The following is a 26,515-nucleotide window of genomic DNA, read 5'->3' on the forward strand; positions in this document are numbered from 1 at the left end:
ACAGTAAAAAAGGCAGAGAGAAGGTTGTAAGTTCAATTGTGAACACGTTATATCTGAAATGTTGTGGGATAGCCAAGTGAATTAATTCAAAAGGCAGCTGGTTATATGAATGAATATACACACACACACTGCTCCTGAGAGTATTATGGCTTGAAAATACAAATAGGAAGTCACTAGCATATAGGCGACAGCTGAAGCAGCATGTACAGATAAAGTCACTCAAGGAGAGTACAGAGGGGCAGAAAAGCAGGGGCTGATAATTGAAACTGGAGAACATCTACAATTATGGAGACTAATAAGAAATTAAAGAACATAAAAATTAGGAGAAAGTATTATAGGAACCAAAAGGACAAGGAAGGGATGAACAAATACTACAGGCATAAATATGAAATCAAAATACCCACTGGAGTTGGCAATTAAGTTCATTTTCAAGGACAGTTTTTAGTGTTATATCCTGATCAGAATACAGATGGTAGCAGTTTGATAAAGAATGGCAAAAAGTAATATGAAGATAATTGGTTTACAAATGAAAAAAAAGAAAGGGGAGAATAGCCAGAGGGAAGAAAGCTTTGTTTATTTATTTGCTTGTTTTAGGACAATAAAGACCGTATTCATATGCTAGGGGAGAAGAGCTAGTCTAGACGCAGGATGTTTCTATAGCAGTAAATAGTCAAGGATCAATGCCAATCGTAAAAAGTGTTGAAAAGGTAAAAATGTAATTCTGTCTCTCCACTTCCTTTCATTTTATCTAACTGCATTACCGAACCAATTAACTTGCATAGTCCCCATTAATATATGTCCTCTAAATTACACGCATGGTAGAGAAGTCAATATGGGTATCACACGAGGATATTCTCCACTCTTTATGATTTCTGTTCCAGCTTCTGTAGGGAATAAGGTCCTGAAAAAGCGCGACATATTAGTATCTATATCCTGGATCTAGAATGTGCCAAATTCTTACAGTCAACCAGCATGTGTAATATTCTATAAAACATTTCTACATTAAGGACAGCCTGAAAGAACTTGAGCCACAAACCAGAAGACCATCTAAAACAAGCTTACAATGAACAGATTTTGAAGGACTGGTGAATTAGTTCCTTATGTGCTTTATGAAAGGATTCCGGAACTTACAAATATTTGAAGAATAAGATGGTGAGATATTTCTTTAGTTGCTTTATAAAACAAAAACAAAAACACAACAAAAAAAAATCAATTTAAGTTTACCTGAAAGTGTAGAGCCACTGCAGGTCTGGCCATCAACTTACTGAAATGTTCATTAAATTTTGGAGAAAGAATGTCCTGTGATAATGTTTCATAAGGATCAAATGCTTGCTCCTATTTTTTTTAAAAAGGAGAATGTGTTAGGTTTAAAAGAACATCTTTTCTACTAATATGGCAGATTATTTAATAGTAAATTTTTAATCAAGTTCTCAACTAGGTTTCAGAACTTTTTGCTCTCTACTTTTAGGGGACAAACAATAACTAGAAAAATTTTTTAAATGTATGTAATGGTCTTGAGTGATAGATGACAAGGTCTTAAAATAGATCACTGAATTTGTGGTCAGAAGTTATCAAACTATTAAAATGCTTATGCACATTTGTTCCCAGTAAATGAAGAGTATTTATTAGCAAAACAAGGCTGGATTTGAAATTTCAGTTAGGCTTACCTAGGTTAAAGTGAGTTCATACCTAAGATACTCTCCAAGGAAGCAAAACCTGTTAGCACTGTTTTATCCACTCAACACTTTTCAAAATTAGAAAAAGAAGGCAAAGACTAATACACAGTAATATAAGTTGCCCATATTTTGTACAATGTTTATATTTCAATAAATTCCTATTACTTGACAATAATCAATATCCCCAATGTTTAGTTACAACTAAGAGACTCGTTTCGTTTTTGTATTTTAAAAATACAGTATGTTTTTCAAAAAATAACAAGTATTGGTGAGGATGAGAGAAACTGAAATACTCATTCTTTGCCAGTGGGAATATAAAATGGTGTAGCCCCTGTGGAAAACAGTTTGGCAGTTCCTCAAAAAGCTTAACAAAGAATTACCCCATGGCCCAGCAATTCTACTACTGGATATATACCCAAAAGAATTGAAAATAGACTCAAACAGATACTTGTATGCCAGTGTTCACTGCAGCATTATTCACAACAGCCAAAAGATGGAAACACCATGTGTCCATCATCAAATAAACAGATAAATAAAATGTGATATATACATACGATGGAATATTATTCAGCCATAGAAAGGGATGGAGTTCTGATACATGCTATGATGGATGAACCCTGAAACCACGTTAAGTGAAATAAGCAGACACAAAAGAATATTGCTATGATTCCACTTATATCATGTATCTAGAATCAGCAAATTCATATAGACAGAAAGTAGATTAGAGGTTACCAGGGGTTAGGGGGGGAGGGAAGAATAGGGAGTTACTGCTTACTGAGTACATAGTTTCTATTTGGGGTGATAAAAAGGTTTTGGAAAAAGATAGCAGTAATGGTTGTATAATATTGTGAATTTAATTAATGCCATTGAATTATACACTTAAAATGGTTAAAATGGCAAACCTTATATAATGTATAATGTATATTTTACCACAAAAAACAAAATAAAAATTAGAAAATAACATTGTCTTTGAACCATGATAATTTTAAGAGAACAGCAAGCAACCAGGCTACAGATTAATATGCGAAGGTATTGTAACGTAAAAACTTGCTAATAAGAATCAAGGCTGAATATTTTGCTTAGGTATCAGTAACTGAATACTTCTATCAGTTTCATTGTCTCTAAAATGGATGTAATAAAACTCATCTATATTTTCAAAAAAATATAGGCAAGGATTATAACATTGGAAAATCTTTTACATGGGACGCCTGGGAGGCTCAGTTGTTCAGCCTCTGCCTTCGGCTCAGGTCATGATCCCACAGTCCTGGAATCGAGCCCCACACTGGGCACCCTGCTCAGCAGGGGCCTGCTTCTCCCTCTGCCTGCTCTGCCTGCCGCTCCCCCTGCTTGTGCTCTGTTCCTCTCTCTCTCAGTCTCTCTGACAAATAAATTAATAAATAAATACATCTTAAAAAAAAAAAAGGAACATCTTTTACATGAAAACTAAAGAAAGCACTTTCACAACCTGTTTTCTAAAAGCAATAAAAATGGCCAATGAGTATACAAAGATGTTAACATGATTAGTTTTAAAAATAAAAGCTCCCCCCCCCATTAGACTGGCAAAAATGAACAGAGTAACACCTAGAGTTAGTGAAGGTGTGGGAAAAAGAGCAGCATATATTAGAGCTTATCTGAAAGTAAATTTGGCAAAATGCTTTAAGGTTCTAAAAATTTCCTCGTCTTTAATAATAAAATTCCACTTCATAATTTCACTTCTAGGAATACATCCTAAAAGAATTATTAGACTATGAAGACAATATAAATGTATTTCTTGCAATAACAAAAATGGAAGCAACCTACATGTTTATTAATAGTAAAGTTAAAATAGGTTATGATGTCTCCATATAACATGGTACTAATTCAGACTTCAAAAACAGTGTTGAAGGACAAGTGAGGGTGGATGGGTGAAATAGGTAAAGGGGATTAGAGGCACAAACTTCTAGTGAGTAAATCACAGGGATGAAAAGTACAGCATAGGTAATATATATTGTCAACAATATCATAATAATGTTTGTATGGTGACAGATGGTAAGAACACATATGGCAGTAAACACTGTATAATGTACAGAATTGTTGAATTTCTGTGTTACACACCTGAAACTAATATAACATTGTATGTCAACTAAACTTCAACTTATATATTAAAAAATTGTGTGGAAGTCTATTTATTAACATGGAAAATGTTCATGATACATTGAGAACAGAAGAAAATAGTAACAGTCTATTTTTGTAAATCAACAGGTTTGTATCTGTATGTAGAAAAATATTTTTAAGGATTAAATAATATATGTTGTAAGGATAAGTTATCTCTGGGTGTTGCAAAATTGAGCGATTATCACTTTATTTATATTTGCCTCTATTTTTCTGAATATTTTTACAATGAGCTACATTATTTTTATAACCATCACTTAAAAGACAAAATGATTTCCACCTTGGAAAAGAATTAAAATATAAACCTCCTTTTCAATTTTTGGAAATTAAGACCAAAATCTACAAAAGCTACATAACTATGGTCAATAAAATTTATTTTCTTTCACTTTAAATGCACGTGCCATTAAAAGAATCCTAAATGTTACTACTCAACCAACTTTCATTATAAATATTACCATAAATACACTATAAAATAAGTGTCACTAAAAATACAGACAATGTAATTTTAGTTTGGTACTAGTTCAACCTTAAGTATTATTTTATAGCAGTCAGCAATGTCCTCTAATTTTCACAGAGAATATTTTACTAAATTTTTTAATACACTATTCAGGACTGTAATGAGAATTATAAAGTAGTTTTGTAAACTTACTTCTGCCAAATCTTCAAAACAGCTGCCCGCTAACGGATGAGGACTGCTTTCATCAGTCATTTCAACTGTGTCTTCAATCAAACCTAAAAGTTTCACAGTTAATTCATGTATATCTGAAATGTTACTGAAAATCCTGTCAATATCCTGAAAAAAAGAAAAGTTAAGACATGTGAGGTTGAAATTTTGTTTAAAAATTACTAAACATAAGTAATATAAGTATTAAGGGTACATTTTCATCCAATTGCATACTAATATATTCCAAGACATATAATATATTGTATAACAAAGCAAAAGTCATCAGAAGGGGGAATGAAGCATGAGAGACTATGGACTCTGAGAAACAAACTGAGGGCTTCAGAGGGGAGGGGGGTGGGGGAATGGGATAGGCCGGTGATGGGTAGTAAGGAGGGCACGTATTGCATGGTGCACTGGGTGTTACACGCAACTAATGAATCATCGAACTTCACATCAAAAACCAGGGATGTACTGTATGGTGACTAACATAATAAAAAAATATTATTAAAAAAAAGACATATTTTTCCCCTTTAGAAAAAAAATAAAAAAGTAAAAATAAAAAGCTAGTTAACAATAAAAGCTGGGTTCAAAATGAAGACCTGACTTTTAATCCAAATACAATCCAGTTTCACAACTTGTGGCCTGTCTCCTGAATTTGAGGAGGAATTAGTAAGACTTCATTCAAGCTTCCACTGTTTTCCATTGAATTGTTAAGTCTTCTGGACACAAAGAGACTATATGACTGATTATGCAGGTTATGGCCAACTATCATTTACTCTTCCATTTTGAAATGGAAACACTATACGCTGTGGAACCTGACAGACCCGAGCGTGGATCTTGGTCCCACACTTGTTAGATAAATGACTCTGGATTAGGTCACTTAGTATGTTTCAGGCACTATTACAAGTACTTGACATGTAATCTCATAACAGCCTTATTAGATAGGTACTATCATCATCCTCATTTTTGCAAATGAGGAAACCAGCTCAGAGCAGTTAAGTAATTTGCTCAAGTTCACATGGCTGGCATATTAATATCTATCTACCCTCATAAGGTTCTTAGGATTAAATGAGATGATTTCTATGAACTGCTCCTGGCATATATTAGGTCCCCCACAAATGTGAGCTTTTTGAAGACAAAGGAATAGGGCCTAAAGGAGTAAATTAAGATTAGTTTTAAGTCACTCATTCCTTTATCAAATGTTTGCTGAGTACTCTGCCCCAATCTCAGATGGTCTTTACCTCAAAAATTTACATCTTCTGAGACTAAAACATACAGTAGAAGAAAAAATACAGTAAATATAGTGAATCCGTATCTAAATGCTAAAAGCTTAAAAAGATTCACAGATATAGAGAAAGAGAAAAAAAGGAATTCTTTTCTCTTGACCCTTCAGTATCCTAATAGAAATTTTCTATCGAATCAGCACTATCAATGAGTAGATACCCCCAAATAATTAATTCATGAGGAAAGAAAACTAATGGGACACAAAAAAGGCAAAGAAGATAAAATAAGCTACCAACACCTGTTAGGTTTTTATTCTTAGATAGAACCAATTATACTGTGGTATAAAAGAACTCAAGTTCAAGTTCAACCTCTGTAACTCACTTACCAAGTCATAATCATTTTGTGTCAATTTCCTCATCTCAGTAAGGTAAAGATGATAATACCTGTCTTATCTATCTCAGAGCAGTGTTATAAGGGTCACATAAAATAGATAGTACTTTGAAAATGACAAAACGTGATTACTTAAATCAGTATGTCCAGTGGGAGTTGCTTTAAACATTAAACTAAACATAAGTACCAAAAAAAAAAAAAAAAAGGATAGAAGCCAACTAAAAAAACCTTACATTATCACTGAAACTCATGCTTTTGGAAAAGAATCAAAGACTCTAAATCACTTCCTAATCTTAAACACTTAGCCAGCTGTGTCTGCACATTCACTCATGTAATAGTTATTTGGGGGAGGAAGTCAGGAGGTAGAAAAAAGGCTGAGTATTTAAAGTGAAGGGCAGACACATAGACATCTAAAGAAAAATAAATCATGCGATAAAGGAAGGAAAGAAAAAAAAACTTTTTAAAAAACACAGTATTTGTCTAGCTGTATTCCTTAAGTTGACTTTAGAAGCTACAAAGGTTTAAAAAAAAAAAAAAAGAAAAAAAAAAAAGGACCAGGCTCCCATCCTATTCCCACCACTTCTACCCCATTTTCCAACAGAGTAGCTCTGCCTTTGTTTATGTGGCACTCTGCATAAACTTGTTTCTTAAAAAGTTCCATTGTTAAAACTTTAAACCACTGCCTTAAAGTACTTACCAAAAGACATGAAAAAGTATTAAGTCTTTCTTTTCTAGACCATACATGTTTTTCACTATGTTCAAACAAATGACTATAAACCTCGAATCCTGCATAGCAGAGAGATTTCATTGCCGCGTAGTCCCCCTTTCTAGTCAGGGCAGCTGTGTGCACTTGTGTCTAATCTTCACTGTCACTGCCCTTACTGTAGAACAATTCGCATATTTTAAAAACTATCAATACTACATAATAGAATAGTTTTGTTTTATACACTCATAAAGTATAAAAAGAAAGTTCCAATTTATGATTTTAAGCTATTTAACTTTTGGGGTACAAAGAATTTCAAACCAAAAAGGTACTTACAGAAGGTTTAAACAGCTTTCTGTCAGAAAGAAAGGCTTCTCGAAACACTTTAATGATCATATTTAGTTCCCGTAGATACTGCCTTTCTTCTGCAATTTCGGTTCTGACAAGGTCATAGTAGTTTAATTCACCTGAAGAACGAGGCTCGTCTTCACAGAGAGAAACTAAACCTATGTCATCCTGATCAAACATGTCCATCAAAACCTGACAGATATAAATCAATAATGTAGAAACTTATTTTCCATACTTTCATAAAATGGTCTCAAGGTACTTAGAATTAAAACATTGAACAATGACAGCTGTGTGCATTACAAGCTAATTTATATAAGAAAATTCAAATAAGAGAAATATGAAAAGTTGAAGGGAAAAAACAAATAAAATTGGATATGCAAAGATAAATATTTATGGAAATAAGATCGACCTAACAGTGAAATATATGTGTGTATTCATATATACGTGTGTATATACATACATACACACACATAAACACACATATATAATAGCAAAAAGAGCATACCTTTGAAGGACAACAATCTGAGCCAAAATCCTGGTTCAACCACTTACTCACCTGTGATTACAGACAAGTTATTTATTCTTTTGAAAGCAGATTCCTTCTATGTAAAATGTAATTGATGAAAAAATTCAATGAGGTAGTGTACATAAACTGCATACTGCTATATCTGGCATTCAAAATGGTAGTAGTTCCTTGTCCTATTGTAAGGAAAGCCATATCCACTTGGAGAAAAATAAAAGGATACTCTTGTAGAAGCACATGACAGAGAATAGTGTGATGTTTTCTAATGCATATTTACTATACCAGCAACTGTTATTAAGAATTAAAGAAGGTGCCTATCCCACTGCAGGAAGAGAGGACTGTTAGGAGATTGGTTACATACAGGATAAGAGATCAAATAAGAAAATATATTAAGAAAAATGGGAGCCAGATTTCTCACTGTCAGAGAAGGCAGTTACAAATATGAACAAGGGGGGCTAAAATGAACCCTGTGGTATTAGTTTTGGATTGATCTGTGAATTCATATAAAGACAGACAATTCTTTTTTGGTAGACATACGGTAGTTCTTGAGTTAGAAGCATAAGCCTGAAAGAATGGTAAAGCAGCAGATTTCCCAAAATTGTTCTACCCATTCAGAAATAGGTAAATAAAATACTATCTTCAAAGCAGAACTGAATTACCACCTGCCTTATAGGCCCACCCCCACCTAAATGTAGGTCGGTGCTAATAGATCACCTGTGCTGGAAAATAAACAACTTGTCCAAGTACACACCTGTATTAGTTTTCTCGGGCTGCCATAACAACAAAAACATACATAAATAAATAAAGATATGTATGTATACATATCATGTATACACACACTCACTCCCCAAATCTGGCTTCTAGAGACCAGAACATGTACACTCTAATAGCAGTGAGCTTATCTAGCACCCAGATCTTGGTTTCTAAATACCATTCTCCACTAAAAGGAACCTGGAGTTTTTAGAAAATGACTAATCCCAGGCTTGAGCAGCATGTAAAAAAAAGTTGAACCTGGAACATTTGTCAAAAGAAAGTGTTCAAAGAATGATACAGACAGAGAAGCCAACTTGAAGGAGCTCCCACTGGCCAGATCTGGGACAATTTGAATTATCAAAACAAGTAATGAGATAATGGATAGCATATTAAATAAGAATCCACAAGTCTATATTAAAATAAACAAATAAATTTCAAGTGCAATGAGGAACAAGATATTCACAATCTCAAAATATTTTACAAAATGTGTATTCATTACAAAAGGGAAAATAGTACTTCAAGGCAGAGAAGCCTGGAAAACAATCCCTTAATCAAGTGATCAAAAGGAACGTCAGCAGTAATGGGACACATCAAAATTATGTGCCATGTGAGAAATGCAATGAAAAGAGTACAGCATTACTTCTATGATATTCCTGGTCAAAGATCCATAACCTGAATCTAATACGGAGACAATATCAGAAAAATTAAAGTAAGGGACTTTTTCTTTTTTTAAGTAGGCTCCACGCCCAGTGTAGAGCCCAATGTGGGGCTTGGACTCACGACCCTGAGATCAAGACTTTAGCCAAAATCAAGAGGCAGATGCTTAATCAACTGAGCCACCCAGGAGCCCCAGTAAGGGACATTTCAAACAATAACTAGTTGTAATCCTCAAAATTATCAAGGCCACAAAAGTTAAAGAATTATGAGGAACTATTCCAGACTGAAAGATACATGACTTAATTCTGGACTGGATCATTTTGCTATAAAGGACATCACTGGGACAACTGGCAAAACTTGAACGGTGCCTGAAAATTAGATAGTATAATGTATCAAAGTTAATTTCCTGGATTTTGACTGTCATACCATGGGTATGCAGAAGAATGTTTTTGTTTGTAAATTATGTTGGCAACTTACTCTCAAGCGGTTTAGGGCACAGGAGAGTACCTTTTATTGTACCTGCAACTTTTCTAAAGTCTGAGATAGAAAAAAAAATTTTTTTTAAAGTATGTAATCGTAATTTTAGAAGTCAAAATAGAAATATCAAGGAATTTCTACTACAAAATTCAAGTGAAAAATCATTTTTGAGACCAAGGCAGACTAGAGCAGATCTCAACCATAACTGTGTATCAGAATCACCTGGATGCTTTCAAAATATACTGAGGCTTAGAGTCCTAACCCAGGCCAAGTAAATCAAAACCTCCGGGAGTCAGATGCAGGCATCAGTATTCTTTCTGGTAATTCTGATGTACAAAGTAGAGAACCACTGGCATGTGCCAAGTTCTAGGGGTCATTCAGCCTTAGTGGTCTAGTTTAGGTGTCTTCTCTATGAAGTGTTCCTGGTCTCCCCCATGACAGCGGTGACCACTTTCTCTACTGCAACTTTGGCTTATAATAGTTTTTAATCATACTGTGCTGCAATTATTATTTTTTTACAATATTTTTATTTCCCACTAAAATAAATTCCTTCTTACACAGGAACTGCTGTCTTGTTCAGTGCTGTATCATTAATGCTCAGGACAGTGACTGGCACATTGACAGATGCCCAAATATGTTGATTTAAAAAGTAAAAAAAATATATATTTTTTAAAAAGTAAAAAGGAAAGAAAAGGAAGAGAAAGGAAAATAAAAAGATTCAGTCTCTTCCCCCAGAAGCTTACAGCCAGGAAGCAACAAGGTAACTAACAAAAAAAGTATCAGAATGAAGAAACGCTGGTATTGCAGTCTTTCCGTCTCTACCTGTACCCCACTACTCTGTGAAACCAAAGTATACTTTTCAAAATTACTTATACTTAAAAGTACCTGAACACTCTGTATATATTTTCTTTCTAAAAAGATAAAATTCAAACTATTTTTCTGAAATTGGTTTGAGGCTTTGGATGTTTTTTTCTTGTAGGTAAAAGATTCTTGATGGGGGGGGGGGGATTCCCATCCTCTCATATGCTGAAAATATCATGGTTTGTCTAAAATGCCAACATTTTTCTGTCTTCCAATACCAGGAATTATAAAAATTACTAATATAAACATGTATAAAAAAGACAGACGTAGAGGTGACATACAGTCACTACTATTCAAGTTAAGTTTAAATATCTTTTAACACTTACCTTATCTGCACACATTGACACTTTAATGTCCTGCTGAGATATTTCATAATGTCGGATATTAAAAACATAATTACCAGCCAACTTCAAAATATCAGCTGAGATATACTCTAGCACAGCCACAATATATAGGGATACATGATAGTCCACTTTGTACCCTAAAACTTCCTGTGGAAAGAATGAACAATTTAATTCCAAAAAATGGCACTGGCAAGTATCAATTAAACACTTAAAAATTTTATCCAACATTCTTGCTTACAAAGAACTTTCTACAAACCAAATGTCTAAAGTTACAGGTACCAAAGGATATAGAATGAGCCACTGGTCCCAGTATCAAGGGCTTTTTAAAGAGACATCTGATCTAACAAATCTGCGTTTAGTATCAAGGAAGAAGAGATTATTGATTTTAATATAGAAATCTTGGCCAGGACTTCACTGAAAACCTCTTAATTAATACATTACCCAAAACCCATTTGACAAGTATCTGCTATCTTCAAGGACCTATAACCAATATCCCTAAATGACTGGTTTGTACTGAGGGAGGATGTGTGCATATGAGTGGGGAATTAGGGGAAGTCTTGAAATTGCTACCAAGGGGGATTCAAATCTACATACATCAGGTATTTTCTATAGATGAAATAATATTCCCTAGCCTATTTTTCCAATGTATATAAAAAATATCTGTAATACAAATTAATTTAAAAAGAGTTCTGAACTCACCATAGCTTTTGACTACATATATATATATTTTTTTACGATTTTATTTATTTGATAGAAAGCAGGACAACGAGTGAGAAAGCACGTGCGGGGGGAGGGGCAGAGGGAAAGGGAGAAGCAGAGCAGGGAGTCTGATGCGGCACTCAGTCCCAGGACCCTGAGATCATGACCTGAGCTGAAGGCAGACACTTAACCGGCTGAGCCACCCAGGCTCAATATATAGTTGTTTTTTTTTAATTTGTTTTGTTTTAAGGTTTTTTCATTTATTCATTTGTGAGAGAGACAGAGAGAGCACAACCAGGGGGAGAGGTAGAGGGAGAGGGAGAAGCAGACTCCCTGCTGAACTGGGAGCCGACATGGGGCTCGATCCTAAGACCTGGAGATCACAACCAGAGCCAAAGGCAAATGCTCAAACATCTAAGCCTCAAGGCACCCCGGGACAATATATATTTCTTAACAAGAGGCTGAGAATCAGTCAGGGGTAGTACTCAACAGAAGATACCACAAAGATGTATTACTGCTTATTGATAACTTTTAATGTTATTTGAAAGGAAATCTGATTTTATCAGAGTATATTTATTTTTATTTGTATACACATTAAGAAATATATATATATGTATATATGTACACGCACAAGTACACACACGCACACACTACCACAGACCATGCTATATAAATACTGTATGAATACTCCAATACATTATGAAGTATTATTCATGATAAGGAACTTCCCAATGTTTATTTTATTTTATTTTTTTACTACCTTCAATGAAGGATGGATTTTGTCCACAGGCAGTAAGAGAGGATTTCTTCGTTTTCGTTTTTCTATGGCAGATTGTGCATCAGCAATAGCCCATTTATCAATTGGATGAGGAAAGGTCTTTTGAACACGTTCCTGTTCAGATCACAGCAGTACTGTTGTTAATAGAAGTGTTCATAACTAGAAAATTCATACAAAACTAAATTTTATCATCTTTAATGCTAGCAGATAATAGTGACATAATATGTTCTGATTCCTGTAGTTAACTAATTTTTTTTTTAAAAAGGATCAACAGGACTCTCAAGATTTTTCCACATAATTCCCATGATTAAACAGAAAGCTTTAAGCATAAGCTTAATTAAGATGGAATGAGAACTAGGAAAAAGTAACATTAGGAGAGATTAAAACCGGCATGAAATACTCACCAGTGATTTTACAATAAAGTTCGTAGGGTTAAAAATCTTTACCTAGCAGAAGTTGCTAACTCATTAATAATTATTATGCATCACTCTCCTTTTGCTAACCCTAGAGCTTGAAATATAGAGAAGAATTTTATTTTTTTAAAAGATTTTATTTATTTGACAGAGAGAGAGACAGCCAGTGGGAGAGGGAGCACAAGCAGGGGGAGTGGGAGAGGAAGAAGCAGGCTCCCAGCGGAGGAGCCTGATGCGGGGCTCGATCCCAGAATGCCGGGGATCACGCCCTGAGCCGAAGGCAGATGCTTAACAACTGAGCCACCCAGGCGCCCCATGAATTTTAAAAAGAAGAGATGTCATGTACCTCTTTAAAGGATCAAGTGGGTGACAAAGCTCAGACTGGCTTAAGGAAATACATCTCTTGGCAAAAACAATCTAAGCCTTTTAGGTTACTATTATGGTTCATCTAATCTAAAATTTAACCAGTGGTTGGCATGAATAATGAGAACTAATGATAAGTGAATCAAACTCCAATTTTTAGTGGGACTTCCTGATTTTTAAAATTATGTTCTCATCTTTTAGCATATTTAGCTATTGAGAAGTATGCTTTTTTTATACTTAATGTCTTAGAGCTGACAGTAGGGAAACAAATGCTTTAATTCCAAGAGTCCCTAAAAATCTTAATAGCTCAATTATTCCAAATTAAGATTTTCCTTCATACTGGAAGTTGTTGCTTTATTATACAAACAATTTTCAAAAGAAAGGTGATGTAAGCAGTATAGTACAAAAGCAATTTTTTGAAAGCTGTATCAATAGGTATTTCTAAAAACCTAAAAATACTCCCATCTAACTGAGCCAAAACAAATATTTTAGCACTAACTCACACAATTTTTTAGAGGTGTGTCTGTGTATTAATCAAACAGTAAATATCCTTAGGTTTTTACTAGTCCTTTATTGAAGCAGTATTTATATGCAGTACAATGCACAGACCTTAAGTGTACAATTCAATGTTTTGAAAAATGCTTACACCTGTGTAACCACCACTTTCATAAAGATATAGAATATTTTTATCATCTCACTCTCCACCCCTCATAGGCAGCCACCTTTCTGATTTCTATCACCATTAATTTTAGCTGTTTCTGAACTTCATATAAATGTATCATACCATATGTACTCTCTGAGGTCTGGCTTTTTTTGTTCTATAAAATGTCCATAAATTATAGCCACGTTATCACACATATCAATAGTTCATTCTTTATTTTATTACTGAGTAGTAGTCCATTTTATAAATCAACCACAATCTGTTTATTCATTTTCTTGTTGATAGAAATTTGAGTTGTTACCAATTTTTGGCTGTTATGAATACAACTGCTTGTACATTCATGCATAAGTCTCTTTGTGAACATATATTGTCATTTCTCTAGGTTAAACACTTAGGAGTAAAACTGCTGGGTCACAGGCTAGATATACTGTATATTTAACTTTATAAGAAGCTGCCAAACAATTTTCCAAAGTGATTATACCATTTTACACTCCCACTAGCAATGCATAAGAGTTCTAGTTATGCTACATCGCATTTGGTGTTATTAGTCTTCAATTCTGTCCCTTGAGAAGGGTGTGAAATGGTATCTCAATATGGTTTTAATGTCTATTTCCCTGTGACTTAGAGCTTGAAGGGCGAAGGGCACCTGGCTGTCTCAGTGAGTGGAGCACGCAACTCTTGATCTCGGGTTGTGAGTTTGAGCCCCATGTTGGGTGTAGAAATTACTTAAAAAAAAAATGAAAGAAAGAAAAAAAAAGAACTTGAGCACTTTTCATGAGCCTATTGATCAATACCATATCTTCTTTCTATGAAGTGTCTGTTTAAGACTTTTGCCCATTTGGGGGAGGAAGGGGTCTTTTTATTTTTGATTTGTAGGAGTTTCATTTTGGATACAAATCCTTTGTAAGGAATACATATCACAAACATTTTCTCCTGGTTTGTGACTTAAACCTTTTTCATTTTCTCATTAATACTGTGTTTTGAGTCCTCTGTAAAAAAAAATTTGGTTAACCCCAGGTTAAGTAGATATTCTCCTGCATTCTCATCTAAAACTTTATAGTTTCAGCTTTTATGCTTAAGACTATGAGCCATCTTGAATTAATCCTTAGGTGAAATAGGTTTCAAGGGTTTTCCTCTCATAAATTTGTTCGGTTATTTTAGCACTTTTCTTGCTGAAACACTTTCCTTTCCCCATTGACTTGCCTTGGTATCTTTGTTGAACTCAGCACATATTCCACATATGATTTCAACGGTTTTAGTTTCCATCATGATTAGAATGATATAGATTTAGATTAAAAAAATTAATTTGTACAATGGTTCAGTGACTTTTTGAAATATCAAAATAGTTTTTACCTCCACATCTTGAACAGTCCTTGGTTGAGCCATGCATAATTTATTAAGCAGCTGAAAAATCAGCTCTTCAATATAATACAGAGACTCTTCATTAGCTGAGAGATTGGGATGTACTTGCTCCTGAACCTTAAAAAAAAAAAAAAGTTCTCAGTTAAAGTACAGGCAAAAATAACTATGACAGAGCTCAGAGAATCTTATTTATAATTAACATTTTACTAGAATAGTTATTCAAATACAGACATAAGAAAAAAAGTGGAGGGAAAACCCACCTCTAATTGTTGGTCTCTGTAAACTTTTCTTAACCCACAGAGCAGAAAGTAATAGAATACTTAAATAGTCTAAGACCTACCTTTGAAAAAAAAAAACAAAAAACCCTACAGATTTTAATATAGAATATTTTAATTATCCAGTTCAAAATAGCTACTAATTTCCATTATGGTTTTCTCTCTGACTTTCAGAATTTAGAAGTATATTTCTTAATTTCTAAACATAAGGCATTTTTTTTAAGTTCTCTTTTTTACTGATTTCTAGAATAATCTCATTGTGGTCAGAAAACATACTTTCTAGGAGTTCAATTTTTTGAAATTTTTTGAGACTTGCTTTTATAGCTCATACGGCTTCACTGACAAACTCAAACATTTAAGAAAGAAACTGGAAGAAGAACAAAATAGACTTCCCAACTTATTGTGAGACTAGCCTTGATATAAAAATTCAAAAAAAGATGAAAATTATAAGCCATTTTTACTAATCAGCCTAGAAATAAAAGCCTAAGTAAAATATCAACTAAATTCAATAATACATTTAAAAAACATGTGACCAACCAAGCGGGTTTATCCCAGGAATGTAAAGTTGATTTAATGTTGGAAAATCAAGCAAAGTAATTCACCCGGCTAACAGATGAAAAAAGAAAATTTAATATAATATCAATGATTTAGGGAAAAAAGGCATCTAAAAAACTCAACATTCATTCAAATAAAATCTCCTAGTGAACTTAATTTAGTAAAAGGATATCTACCAAAACAAAAAACAAACAAAAAAAAACCTATAATAAACATAATCAATGGTGAAATACTGAAAGCTTTCTTTTTGATATCAGGAAAAAGGCAAGGATACTCGTTCTATCATTTCTATTCCACATTGTACTGGAGGTCCTGGATAGTGAAGTCCAGAAAGAAAAAGAAATAAAAGCGTAAGAATTAGAAAGGAAGAGATTTACAGATGATCTGATTGCCCACTATGATAATTAATTTTATGTGTCAATTAGCCTGGGCCACAGGATGCCCAGACATTTGGTTAAACATTATTTCTGAGTGTGTCTATGAGGGTTTCTGAGTAAAATTAACATTTGAATTGGTATACTGAGTAAAGCAGACTGCCCTCCCCAGTGTGAGTGGACCCGCTGAATAAGAAAGGCTGAGTAAGAAAGAATTCTTTCTCTCCGCCAGTCTTTGAGCCAGGATTTTGGTCTTCTGCCATGAACTAGGACTTGGACTAGGGCTATATCACCAGGTCTCCTGGGTCTCCAGCTTACTGACTGCAGATTTTGGACTTCTCTACCTTTTTCAGAGAGAGACACAGAGGAAGAGAAAGAGAAAGTATGTATGTGTGTTTCTGCTTCTTTGGAGACACCAGACTCATATACCCATGAAGGAAAATCAAAATATTATACAGATAAGTTATTTTTTAAAAGATTTTATTTATTTATTTGACAGAAGAGTGTGCATGAGCAGGGGGAAGGGCAGAGGGAGCGGAAGAGAGAAACTCTCAAGCAGACTCTGCTCTGAGCGCAGAGCCTGAGGCAGGTTTAATTCCACAACCCTGAGATCATGACCTGAACTGAAATCAAGAGTTGGCCACTTAAACCAACATGCCCAGGCACCCCAAATTATTTTAATTCATAAAAAATAAAATTTTATTTCTGTGGAACACAACAAAGATGAAAAATAAAAATCTTAAATAATATCATTTACAATGGAATAAAAAATATGTACCTCGAAACACACCTTAACAAAAGAAGTACAAGACCCTTGGGGAGAAAACTATAGACTCTGAGAGGAATTAAAGATCCAAATAAATGAAATATAATAGCATGTTCATGAATTATCAGACTTAATATTGTAAAGATATCAATTCTCAAACTGATCCACAGAGTTAAAATCACAGTCAAAACCAAAAATTGTGTTTGCTGAAACTGACAAGATAATTTCAAAACTTATATGGAGGGGTTCCTGGGTGGCTCAATCGGTTAAGTGTCTGCCTTTGGCTCAAGTCACGATCCCAGAGTCTTGGGATTGAGTCCTGCATCGGGCTCCCTGCTCAGCAGAGAGTCTGCTTCTCCCTCTCCCTCTGCTGTTCCCCCTGCTTGTGCTTGCTCTCTGTCAAACAAATAAAATCTTAAAAAAAAAAAAAAAAAAACCAAAAAACTTATATGGAAATGCAAATGGCTAAGAAAATCAGCCACTTAAAAGAAGTGAAAGTACTTGCTGTAATTGTTACTGGGATTTTATTACAAAGCTACAGTAAGAATGTGATAATGTTATAACGACAAACAGATGAATCGCACAGAAGAGAGAATATAAACAAGCCCATAAATATACAGACCCTTGATTTACAACAAAGGTGGTACTACAGGGTATGAGGATGAGGTCATGGGAAGTCGGGGAAGCATATAAATAGTGAACAACTGGATACCCATACGGAGAAGAATGAAACAACTCCGATTCACACTTTACACAAACAACAATTCTAGTTGGATATTTTAGAACTATTCCATAAAGACCTAATAAATTGTGAATATAAAACAAGATAGAGTCTTCATGATCTCGGGATAGGAAAGGATTTCCTAAACAAGACCAAAAATTACTATCCATAAAAGAAAGGACTGATAAACACAACTTTAAATTAAAAATTAAAACTTACGTTCAAGACCTTTAAGGAAGTAAAAAGACAAGTTAGCACTGGAGAAGATTTATGTAACACATAAAACAAAAGGGCTCATATCCAGAACATATAAAGAACTCCTAGAAATTCCGCAGAAAAAAAAATGATAAAAATCTCAATACTAGCCACATATGGCTACTGAGCACCTAAAATGTACCTCTACTGAAATAAAATGGGCTTTAAGTGTAAAATACATGCCAGATATCAAAGATTTAGTATTTAAAAAGAATGTCAAATATCTCAATGTTTATACTGATTATATGCTAAAATGATTAGATTTAGGATAAATAAAATATATTATTAAAATAGATTTCATAAGTTTCTTCTTACTCTTTTAATGTGGCTATGAGAAAATTTAAAATTACATATGTGACTTACATTATGTATCTATCAGACAGCACTGTTCTAGAGAAATAAGCACACAGGTTTACTAAAAGACATGTACAAGAAGGCTCCTACGTAACATTATTACTTAGTGATACCTTCCAACTAAAAACTCAAGTATCTATTAAGAGTGGAATAAATTGTAGCATATTCATACAGTGTAATACAGGAAGAAAAATAAAATGTGGCTACAATTTGGAAATAATGTTGGCAGAAAGAAGCCAGATAAGAATACATACGATGGAATTCCACTTCAAGATCAGGCAAAATTAAGCTGTAACGTTTAGGGACACATGTTTAAATGGTAAAACTATAAAAGAAAAAGCAAGGCAGTGATTACCATAAAAGTGGTTACCTTCTGGAGATTTCTATTGAGAAAAATGCTGAATAAGTGTTCCTTAAATTGTATATTTATGTTTTATGCATTTTTGATTACTTTACTACTTCACCACAAATAAGTTTAAAAAGTTGGAGAATCATCTAGCAAACAGAAAATCGAAGGATAAAATTACAATAAAGTAAGTCAAAAGGGCCCTGCTAGTCCCCAGCTAATAAATGAAGTTAAAATGCAGAACCCTGGAGACAAAGAGAATACCCTACAAGCTTAGGGTGAAGGGAAGAAGTGGGTCATATACAAAGTAGACATTGGACTAGTTCCAGACTTCAACCATAACACTAGAAGCTAGAAGACAGATTTCCAACTTAGAATAAGATCCTAACAAACTATTAATAAAATGTCATGGTAAAATGAAGACATGCTTAGACATAACAGGTCAAAAATTTTTATCTCCCATGCACCCTTTCTCATTAAGCTTTTATAGTTTGTACCACAGTAAAACAAGAGTATAAATCAAGAGAAAAATATGGTATATAAGAAATGAAGGAATCGATACAGAAAAAAAGGCCAAAGGAGTACCCAGGATAAAGTGAAGGGAAATTATGAGAGATGTACAACAGCCATAAGGTCACCAGTCCAGACTAAAGATCAGAAGACTCTGGGAGAAACTGTCTCAAGAAGATGAAATTGACGGGTGCCTGACTGGCTCAGTTGAAGATCTTGCAACTTTTTTTTTTTTTTTACAATTTCTCAATTTATTTTAGAGAGATAGGGAGAGCATGAGCAGGAGGGGCAGAGGAGAGGGAGAGAGAATTTCAAGCAGACTCTGCACTGAGCACAGAGCCCACAGGAGGCTTGATCTCACAACCCTGATCTCATGCGCCCCAACCACGTGACTCTTGATCTCATCAGGGTCATGAGTTCAAGCCCCACATTGGATGTAGAGACTACTAAAACAAATAAATAAAAACTTTAAAAAAGATTAAATTGATAAGAGCATCTGAAGGATCTAAAAATCTTTTTTCTTTTACTTGATAAGAATTTTTAAAATTATTTACATATAATGTATTGTTTCAGGGGTACAGGTCTGTGATTGATCAGTCTTACACAATACACAGCGCTCACCACAACACATACCCTCCCCCATGTCCATCAAGCCAGCCAGCCGCTACCTCCCACTCTCCTCCCCTCCAGCAATCCTCAGTTTGTTTCCTGAGATGAAGAGTCTCATGGTTTGTCTGGATCTAAAAATCTTAAGAGGCTATTCAGACAACTGGTAGAGAGTCTAAGCTTGAATTAGTAAGTACGTAGAAAACTACACAAACAAGAAAACAAGACAATTACTAACTCCAGTAAAAATAAAAGGTTAGGTAGGAAAGAAAAAGTGGCTTACCTATAACAGCATTTACAGTCATACTAATGTAAACTTTGAATACTGATCCAAACAAAACTAAGATATAACCAAGCGTGGGGGGTGAGGCAGGAAGTATGTATGTATGATAAGGTGTGTATGGTTGCAGGGAGGAAATATAGATGTGTATTAGAGAATATCAGGGGTGCCAGGGTGGCTCAGTAAGTTAAGCACCAACTGTTGATTTCAGCTCAGGCCATATTCTCAGGGTTGTGAGATCAAGCCCCACTTGGGCTCCAGGCTCAGTGAGGCGTCTGCTTGAGATTCTCTCTCTCTCTCTGTCCCTCCCCCGGCTTGTGCACTCTCTCTAAAATACATAAAATCTTAAAAAAAAAAAAAAAAAAAACAGAAAAATCAAGAAATAGCAAAATTTTTCCTTAAAGATACAGAACAATGAAATGAATCACTTTGAAAAGCTAGAAGTGACTGTCTCTGGAAAGCAGAAAATTTTGTGAATGGGAAGAGGTACTGCTATTTTTCTTATAAGCCTTATAAAGTTAGTTATCTTTTTATTTGCAGGAATAATTTTGATAAAATACAAACTAACTTACAAAGAAACATAATCAGAACTGGGGAAGTGGGAAAATGGAGGATACATAAAACTAGAGATAACAAATATTACTTTTTTAAGGACTCTGGAAAAGAAGAGTTTAAAGTAAAGCAATTAGATATTTATAAAGAACCAACATCCAAAAAGCCAGGCTTTATAATATTTCTTTATAAATTCAAAATAGATTTTGGGAAACAAATATTTTCTCTTACATCCTGCACTTCTTTAACACGACAAGAAGAAATTTAATTACATCTTACCATATATTTCTATTAGATCAATAGAATTAAAAGACTCTTCTTTTCTAATTAAAAAAAAAAAAGCATTTACAATGTAAGTTTAGCAATGGCATTCATAAGGCTGTTTCTTATAACATCCTTCCATAAAAGCCAAGTGCCTTACTCAGTGAAAGTGACTGCATGAGAATTAAGATAACGTCTAACTGGAATGGATTTTTTTTCTACGATTATGATTTTGGTAAATAACCTGCAACACAACTTTAACACTGAGCATCAAAATTCCTTATGTCAAATTTCTTAAAGTAACTGTAAATATGAAAAGTCATAAAAACAAATATATATTAAAATCCCACACATAAATACTAATAGGACATCAAGTTGACAATGAAAGATACCCATACTTTGTACCTGCACGGTATTTACTATCTCAGCACCCTAAGACACAGTAAACAAAATTACCATATCAGAACTCACCTATCATATTTTTCTGAAAGACTAGTCAGAAAAAGAGCAATTAAAATAATTTTCAGTCTTTAACAGTAGATTAACAAGTCAGACCTGTATTTTAGTTACACCATATTTTCAAATTGCCAGAAGGTATTTCCTTATACATACACTGAAAAAAGAATAGTCATGACACTATATATAGATCCATTTATAAACACATATAAAAACATTAAACTTTAAATTATTCTCTATCCAGATAAACAATAGATTTGACAAGTTTCAGAAGTGTTATTTCCTAATTTATATTTTTCAGTTCTTCGTAGTCACAATCAAAAAAAAAAATCTTGCTAGTGCATTTGTTTAATCAATTAAGATTTGAGTTTTTGGTATAATGTAGAAATAAATCCCTCTGGCTACACAGCATGACATTTATTTATGCCAAATTGTTCATTCCATTGTCAAGATTTTTGAAAGGATGCAAATGTCTCAAACATTAATTAAGAATACCAGAAGCTTTTTAGTTGGTATAAAAGAGTTAAAATTCAATTTGAAAAGAAAAAGCAAATTTCATTCTAAAAATATACACAACGACTACAAAATATTGCTAACAGAAACTTCAAAAGACCTATGTAAATAAAAAGATAAACTTTATGAACTGGAAGACTCATCATAATAACTATATAATATAATTAAGATGTCAATTCTTCTTAAATGAACTACAGATTCACACAATCCCAATAAAAATTCCAGCAGGTTTTTGTGTATAAAATGATACCCTGATTTTAAAATTCTTACAGAAATACAAAGGCCCTAGAATAACCAAAACAACTCTGAAAAACAACAAAGTTGGAGGGCTAAAACTACCTGATTTCAAGAATTTTTATAAAGCTACAATAATCAAAATAGTATGGATATTGTTGTAAAGACAGGCAAAAGGTCAATAAAACAGAATAAAGAATCCAGAAATAAAGCCACACATAAATAGATGAATAACTTTTTTTTTTTAAGATTTTATTTTTAAGTAATCTCTACACCCAATATGGGGCTCAAACTCACAACCCAGGGATGAAAAGTCACACACTCTTCCAAGTGAGCCAGCCAGGTGCCCCTAGATGAATGATTTTTGATACAGGCACAAAGCAAAGGAGAAAACTTATTAAACTATACATTTTAAATATTTATGCCAATAAACAGTGGTGGAACAACAGATATACATATGCAAAAAGCATAACATATATAAAACTATCTCAGGATGCCTGGGTGTCTCCGTCAGTTAAGCGTCTGCCTTCGGATCAGGTCGTGATCCTGGAGTCCCAGGATGGAGCCCCATGTCTGGCTCCCTGTCAGCAAGGAGTCTGCTTCTCCCTTCCCCTCTGCTCCTCCCACTGTTCGTGCTCTTGCTTGCTCTCTCAAATAAATAAATAAAATTTAAATAAATAAATAAATAAATAAATAACTCATCATATGTAAAAATTGACTCAACTAGATCATAGATCTAAATATAAAACCTAAAACTATAAAGCTTGTAGGAGAAAAAAACAAAATTTTTATAACTCTCAGTTAACCGAAGTTTTCCTAAATATGACACTAAAAGCATAGTCTCTAAAAAAGCAAATGGATAAACTGGACTTCATAAAAACTTAAAACTTTTGCTCTTTAAAAGATAATATTAAGAAAATAACATGCAGAAGAATGAAAGTGGACCATTTCCTCATTCCATACACAAAAATAGACTCAAAATGGATGAAAGACCTAAATGTGAGACAGGAATCCATCAAAATCCTAGAGGAGAACACAGGCAGCAACCTCTTCGACCTTGACCGCAACAACTTCTTGCTAGACACGTCTCCAAAGGCAAGGGAAACAAAGGCAAAAATGAACTATTGGTACTTCACCAAGATAAAAAGCTTTTGCACAGCAAAGGAAACAGTCGACAAAACCAAAAGATAACTGACAGAATGGGAGAAGATACTTGCAAATGATATAGATAAAGGGCTAGTATCCAAAACGTATAAAGAACTTACCAAACTCAACACCAAAAGAACAAATAATCCAAATCAAAACCACAATGAGATACCACCTCACACCAGTCAGAATGGCTAAAATTAATAAGTCAGGAAACAACAGATGTTGCTGAGGATCCTACACTGCTGGTGGGAATGCAAGCTGGTGCAGCCACTCTGGAAAACAGTATGGAGGTTCCTCCATAAGTTGAAAATAGAGCTACCCTACGACTCAGCAATTGCACTACTTGGGTATTTACCCCAAATATACAAATGTAGTGCTCTGAAGGGGCACCTGTACCCCAGTATTTGTAGCAGCAATATCCACAATAGCCAAACTATGGAAAGAGCCCACATGTCCATCGACAGATGAATGGATAAAGAAGAGGTGGCAAATATATACAATGGAATGTTACGCAGCCATCAAACAAATGAAATCTTGCCACTTACAACGACATGGATGGAACTAGAGGGTATTATGCTAAGCGAAATAAGTCAATCAGAGAAAGACAATTATCATATAATCTCAATGATATGTGAAACTTAAGAAACAAAACAGGATCATAGGGGAAGAGAGGAAAAAATAGGATGAAACCAGAGAGGGAGACAAACCGTAAAAGACTCTTAATCATAGGAAACAAACTGAGGGTTGCTGGAGTGGAGGGGGTAGAAGGATGGGGTAACTGGGTGATGGACACTGGGGAGGGTATGTGTTGTAATCAGCACTGGGTATTATATAAGACTGATGAATCACAAACCTGTACCTCTGAAACCAATAATACATTATATGTTAATTTAAAAAAAATGAAAAAAGAAGCTACAGACCAGAAGAAAATCTCTGTAGAGCATATATCTGATAAAGGATTTGTATTCAGACATATAAAGAGTTCTCAAAACTTAACAATTCAAAACAACTCAATAAAAATGGGCAAAAGATCTGAACACTTCACCAAAGAAAATATATGCATGGTAAATAACATGAAAGATGTTCAACATTATTAATCACTGGGGAAATGCAAATTAAATCCATAAGAATATACCAGGACACACCTATTACAATGGCTAAAATTAAATTAAATATCAAATGTAGGCAGGAAGAACTGAAACTCTCATACTTCGTAGTGAGTTAGAAAACTGTACAATGGTTTGAATGGGAAAATTTGATATTTACTTAAAAAGTTAAACATACACCTCCTATCTAATCCAGCCACTATTTGGTAATTACCCAAGAAAAAAGGAAATATATATCCATACAAAGACTTGTACACAAATATTCACAGAAGTTTTATTTGTAATAGCCAAGATCTGAAAACCAAAGCACATTAATAAACTGTGGTATAGCCACACAATGGAATATTACTGAGCAATAAAAAGGAGTGAACTATTAATATATGAAGCAAAATGGATGAATCTCAAAATAATTATGCTGAGTTAAAGAAGCCAGGAAAAAAGAGTATATATTGTATGATTCCATTACACAAAACTCTAGAAAATGCAATCTACAGTAATGGAAAGCAGATCAGAAATTGCTTGGGTACAAGAAATGGGGAGGGAGGGAAGGAGAATTAAAGAGAGTCAGAGTCAAGAGGAAATTATAGGGCTGAAAGGTATATTCAATATTTTTATTGTGATGGCTTCACCAAAATATACATACATAAAAACTTATCAAACTGTATGCTTTAAATATGTGCAGTTTATTTTGTCAATTATACTTCCAATAAAGTTTTAAAAAATAATATAAAGTATAATATTCTAAGGTAGCAATTTTTTTTTAATATTTTTTATTTATTTATTCGACAGAGATAGAGACAGCCAGCGAGAGAGGGAACACAAGCAGGGGGAGTGGGAGAGGAAGAAGCAGGCTCATAGTGGAGGAGCCTGATGTGGGGCTCGATCCCAGGTCTCTGGGATCACGCCCTGAGCCCAAGGCAGACGCTTAACCGCTGTGTCACCCAGGCGCCCCCTGAGGTAGCAATTTTTTTAAAAGATTTTATTTATTTATTTGAGAGAGAGAGAGAGCACAAGCCATGGGGAGAGGCAGAGGGAGAAGCAGGCTTCCCACTGAGAAGGGAGCCTGATGTGGGACTCGATCCCAGGACCCCGGGACCATGGGTGAGGGCAGACACTTAACCGACTGAGCCACCCAGGCACCCTAAGGTAGCAATTTTTTGACTAGGGTGTATAATGAAGAATTAAAAGCACAGCTGCATACTATCAACTCTTCAAGGTCAGAATCATTTCTTATGTTTTTGGTTTTCTCCCATTTCCCCACCCCTTTATTTCTAACACACGGGTAATCTAGTGCCATGCTCAGTAAATACTTGTTCAATAAATAAATTCACGGTATCAAACAGATTTCTGGGGACAGGGAAAAACTGAGAACTCCATAAAATTTGCTTTTATTTCACTGGATATGTACCAGGAGACTCCGTTATCCCATGTAACATTAAACACTAGAGGAGATTTCCACTATTCTCCTCTATTCCCACTGTCTTTTAATATTCACTTCTCACGTAGATTCAGCGCTCTTAATTAGGAACTTTCTTGAGGGGTTTTCAATGTAAGTTTATTTAAAAAGGAGGTAAGTACAGGCCAAGAATCTCACTCTATTTAGCTTAATATTAGGTGGGGGTTTACCATAAAATAATCAAAACAAGTAGAGGATACTATTAGTGGAGGCCAAAATTTTTGTCATTAAAATTGTCCTTGAATGGAATGAAATGGCACATGATCTGTAAGTACATTCCCATACAGGCTGGCCATTAGCCTGTAAAGCCAAGAAACTGCAGGCTAGGTCGATGGTTCCCAACTTGTTCCAGTGGCAAAGCATAAGGAAGTACAGTGCTCTTGGCAGAGTATGAAAATATTAAGAGACTAATATTACATCATCGAGAATAGGAGTAATAGTAGTAAAAATGACTAGAAAACTGAAAAACATAGGCACACATTTGTAAAGAAAAACAAAAAGTATCATAAACTCTTTTCCTTGTAAAGCCTATCTCTTGTTCATTTGTTTTACAATCTTCTATTACTCACTAGCAAGTAAACAGCAGCAGGCACCACACCATAGACTTAAGAAAAACTTATGAGCGGGGGCGCCTGGGTGGCACAGCGGTTAAGCGTCTGCCTTCGGCTCAGGGTGTGATCCCAGCGTTGTGGGATTGAG

General features: G+C 34.4%; 1 protein-coding gene across 2 annotated transcripts in view; it reads right to left on the bottom strand.

Annotated features, from left to right (window-relative positions):
• SOS2 (SOS Ras/Rho guanine nucleotide exchange factor 2) overlaps positions 1-26,515 on the bottom strand; it is an 80,155-nt gene that overhangs the window by 42,235 nt on the left and 11,405 nt on the right. For both annotated transcript variants that reach the window (XM_045799006.2, XM_045799016.2), the window contains exons 2-7: positions 15,039-15,164; positions 12,231-12,362; positions 10,754-10,918; positions 7,145-7,348; positions 4,477-4,620; positions 1,225-1,335 (exon numbers count right to left, since the gene is read on the bottom strand). In XM_045799006.2, coding sequence (XP_045654962.2) covers positions 1,225-1,335; positions 4,477-4,620; positions 7,145-7,348; positions 10,754-10,918; positions 12,231-12,362; positions 15,039-15,164 — 882 coding nt within the window. The remainder of the gene's footprint in view (positions 1-1,224; positions 1,336-4,476; positions 4,621-7,144; positions 7,349-10,753; positions 10,919-12,230; positions 12,363-15,038; positions 15,165-26,515) is intronic.

The sequence above is a fragment of the Ursus americanus genome, chromosome 35, assembly GCF_024610735.1.
Source record: "Ursus americanus isolate L20-20 chromosome 35, mUrsAme1.1.p, whole genome shotgun sequence".
Classification (NCBI taxonomy): Eukaryota; Metazoa; Chordata; class Mammalia; order Carnivora; family Ursidae; genus Ursus; species Ursus americanus.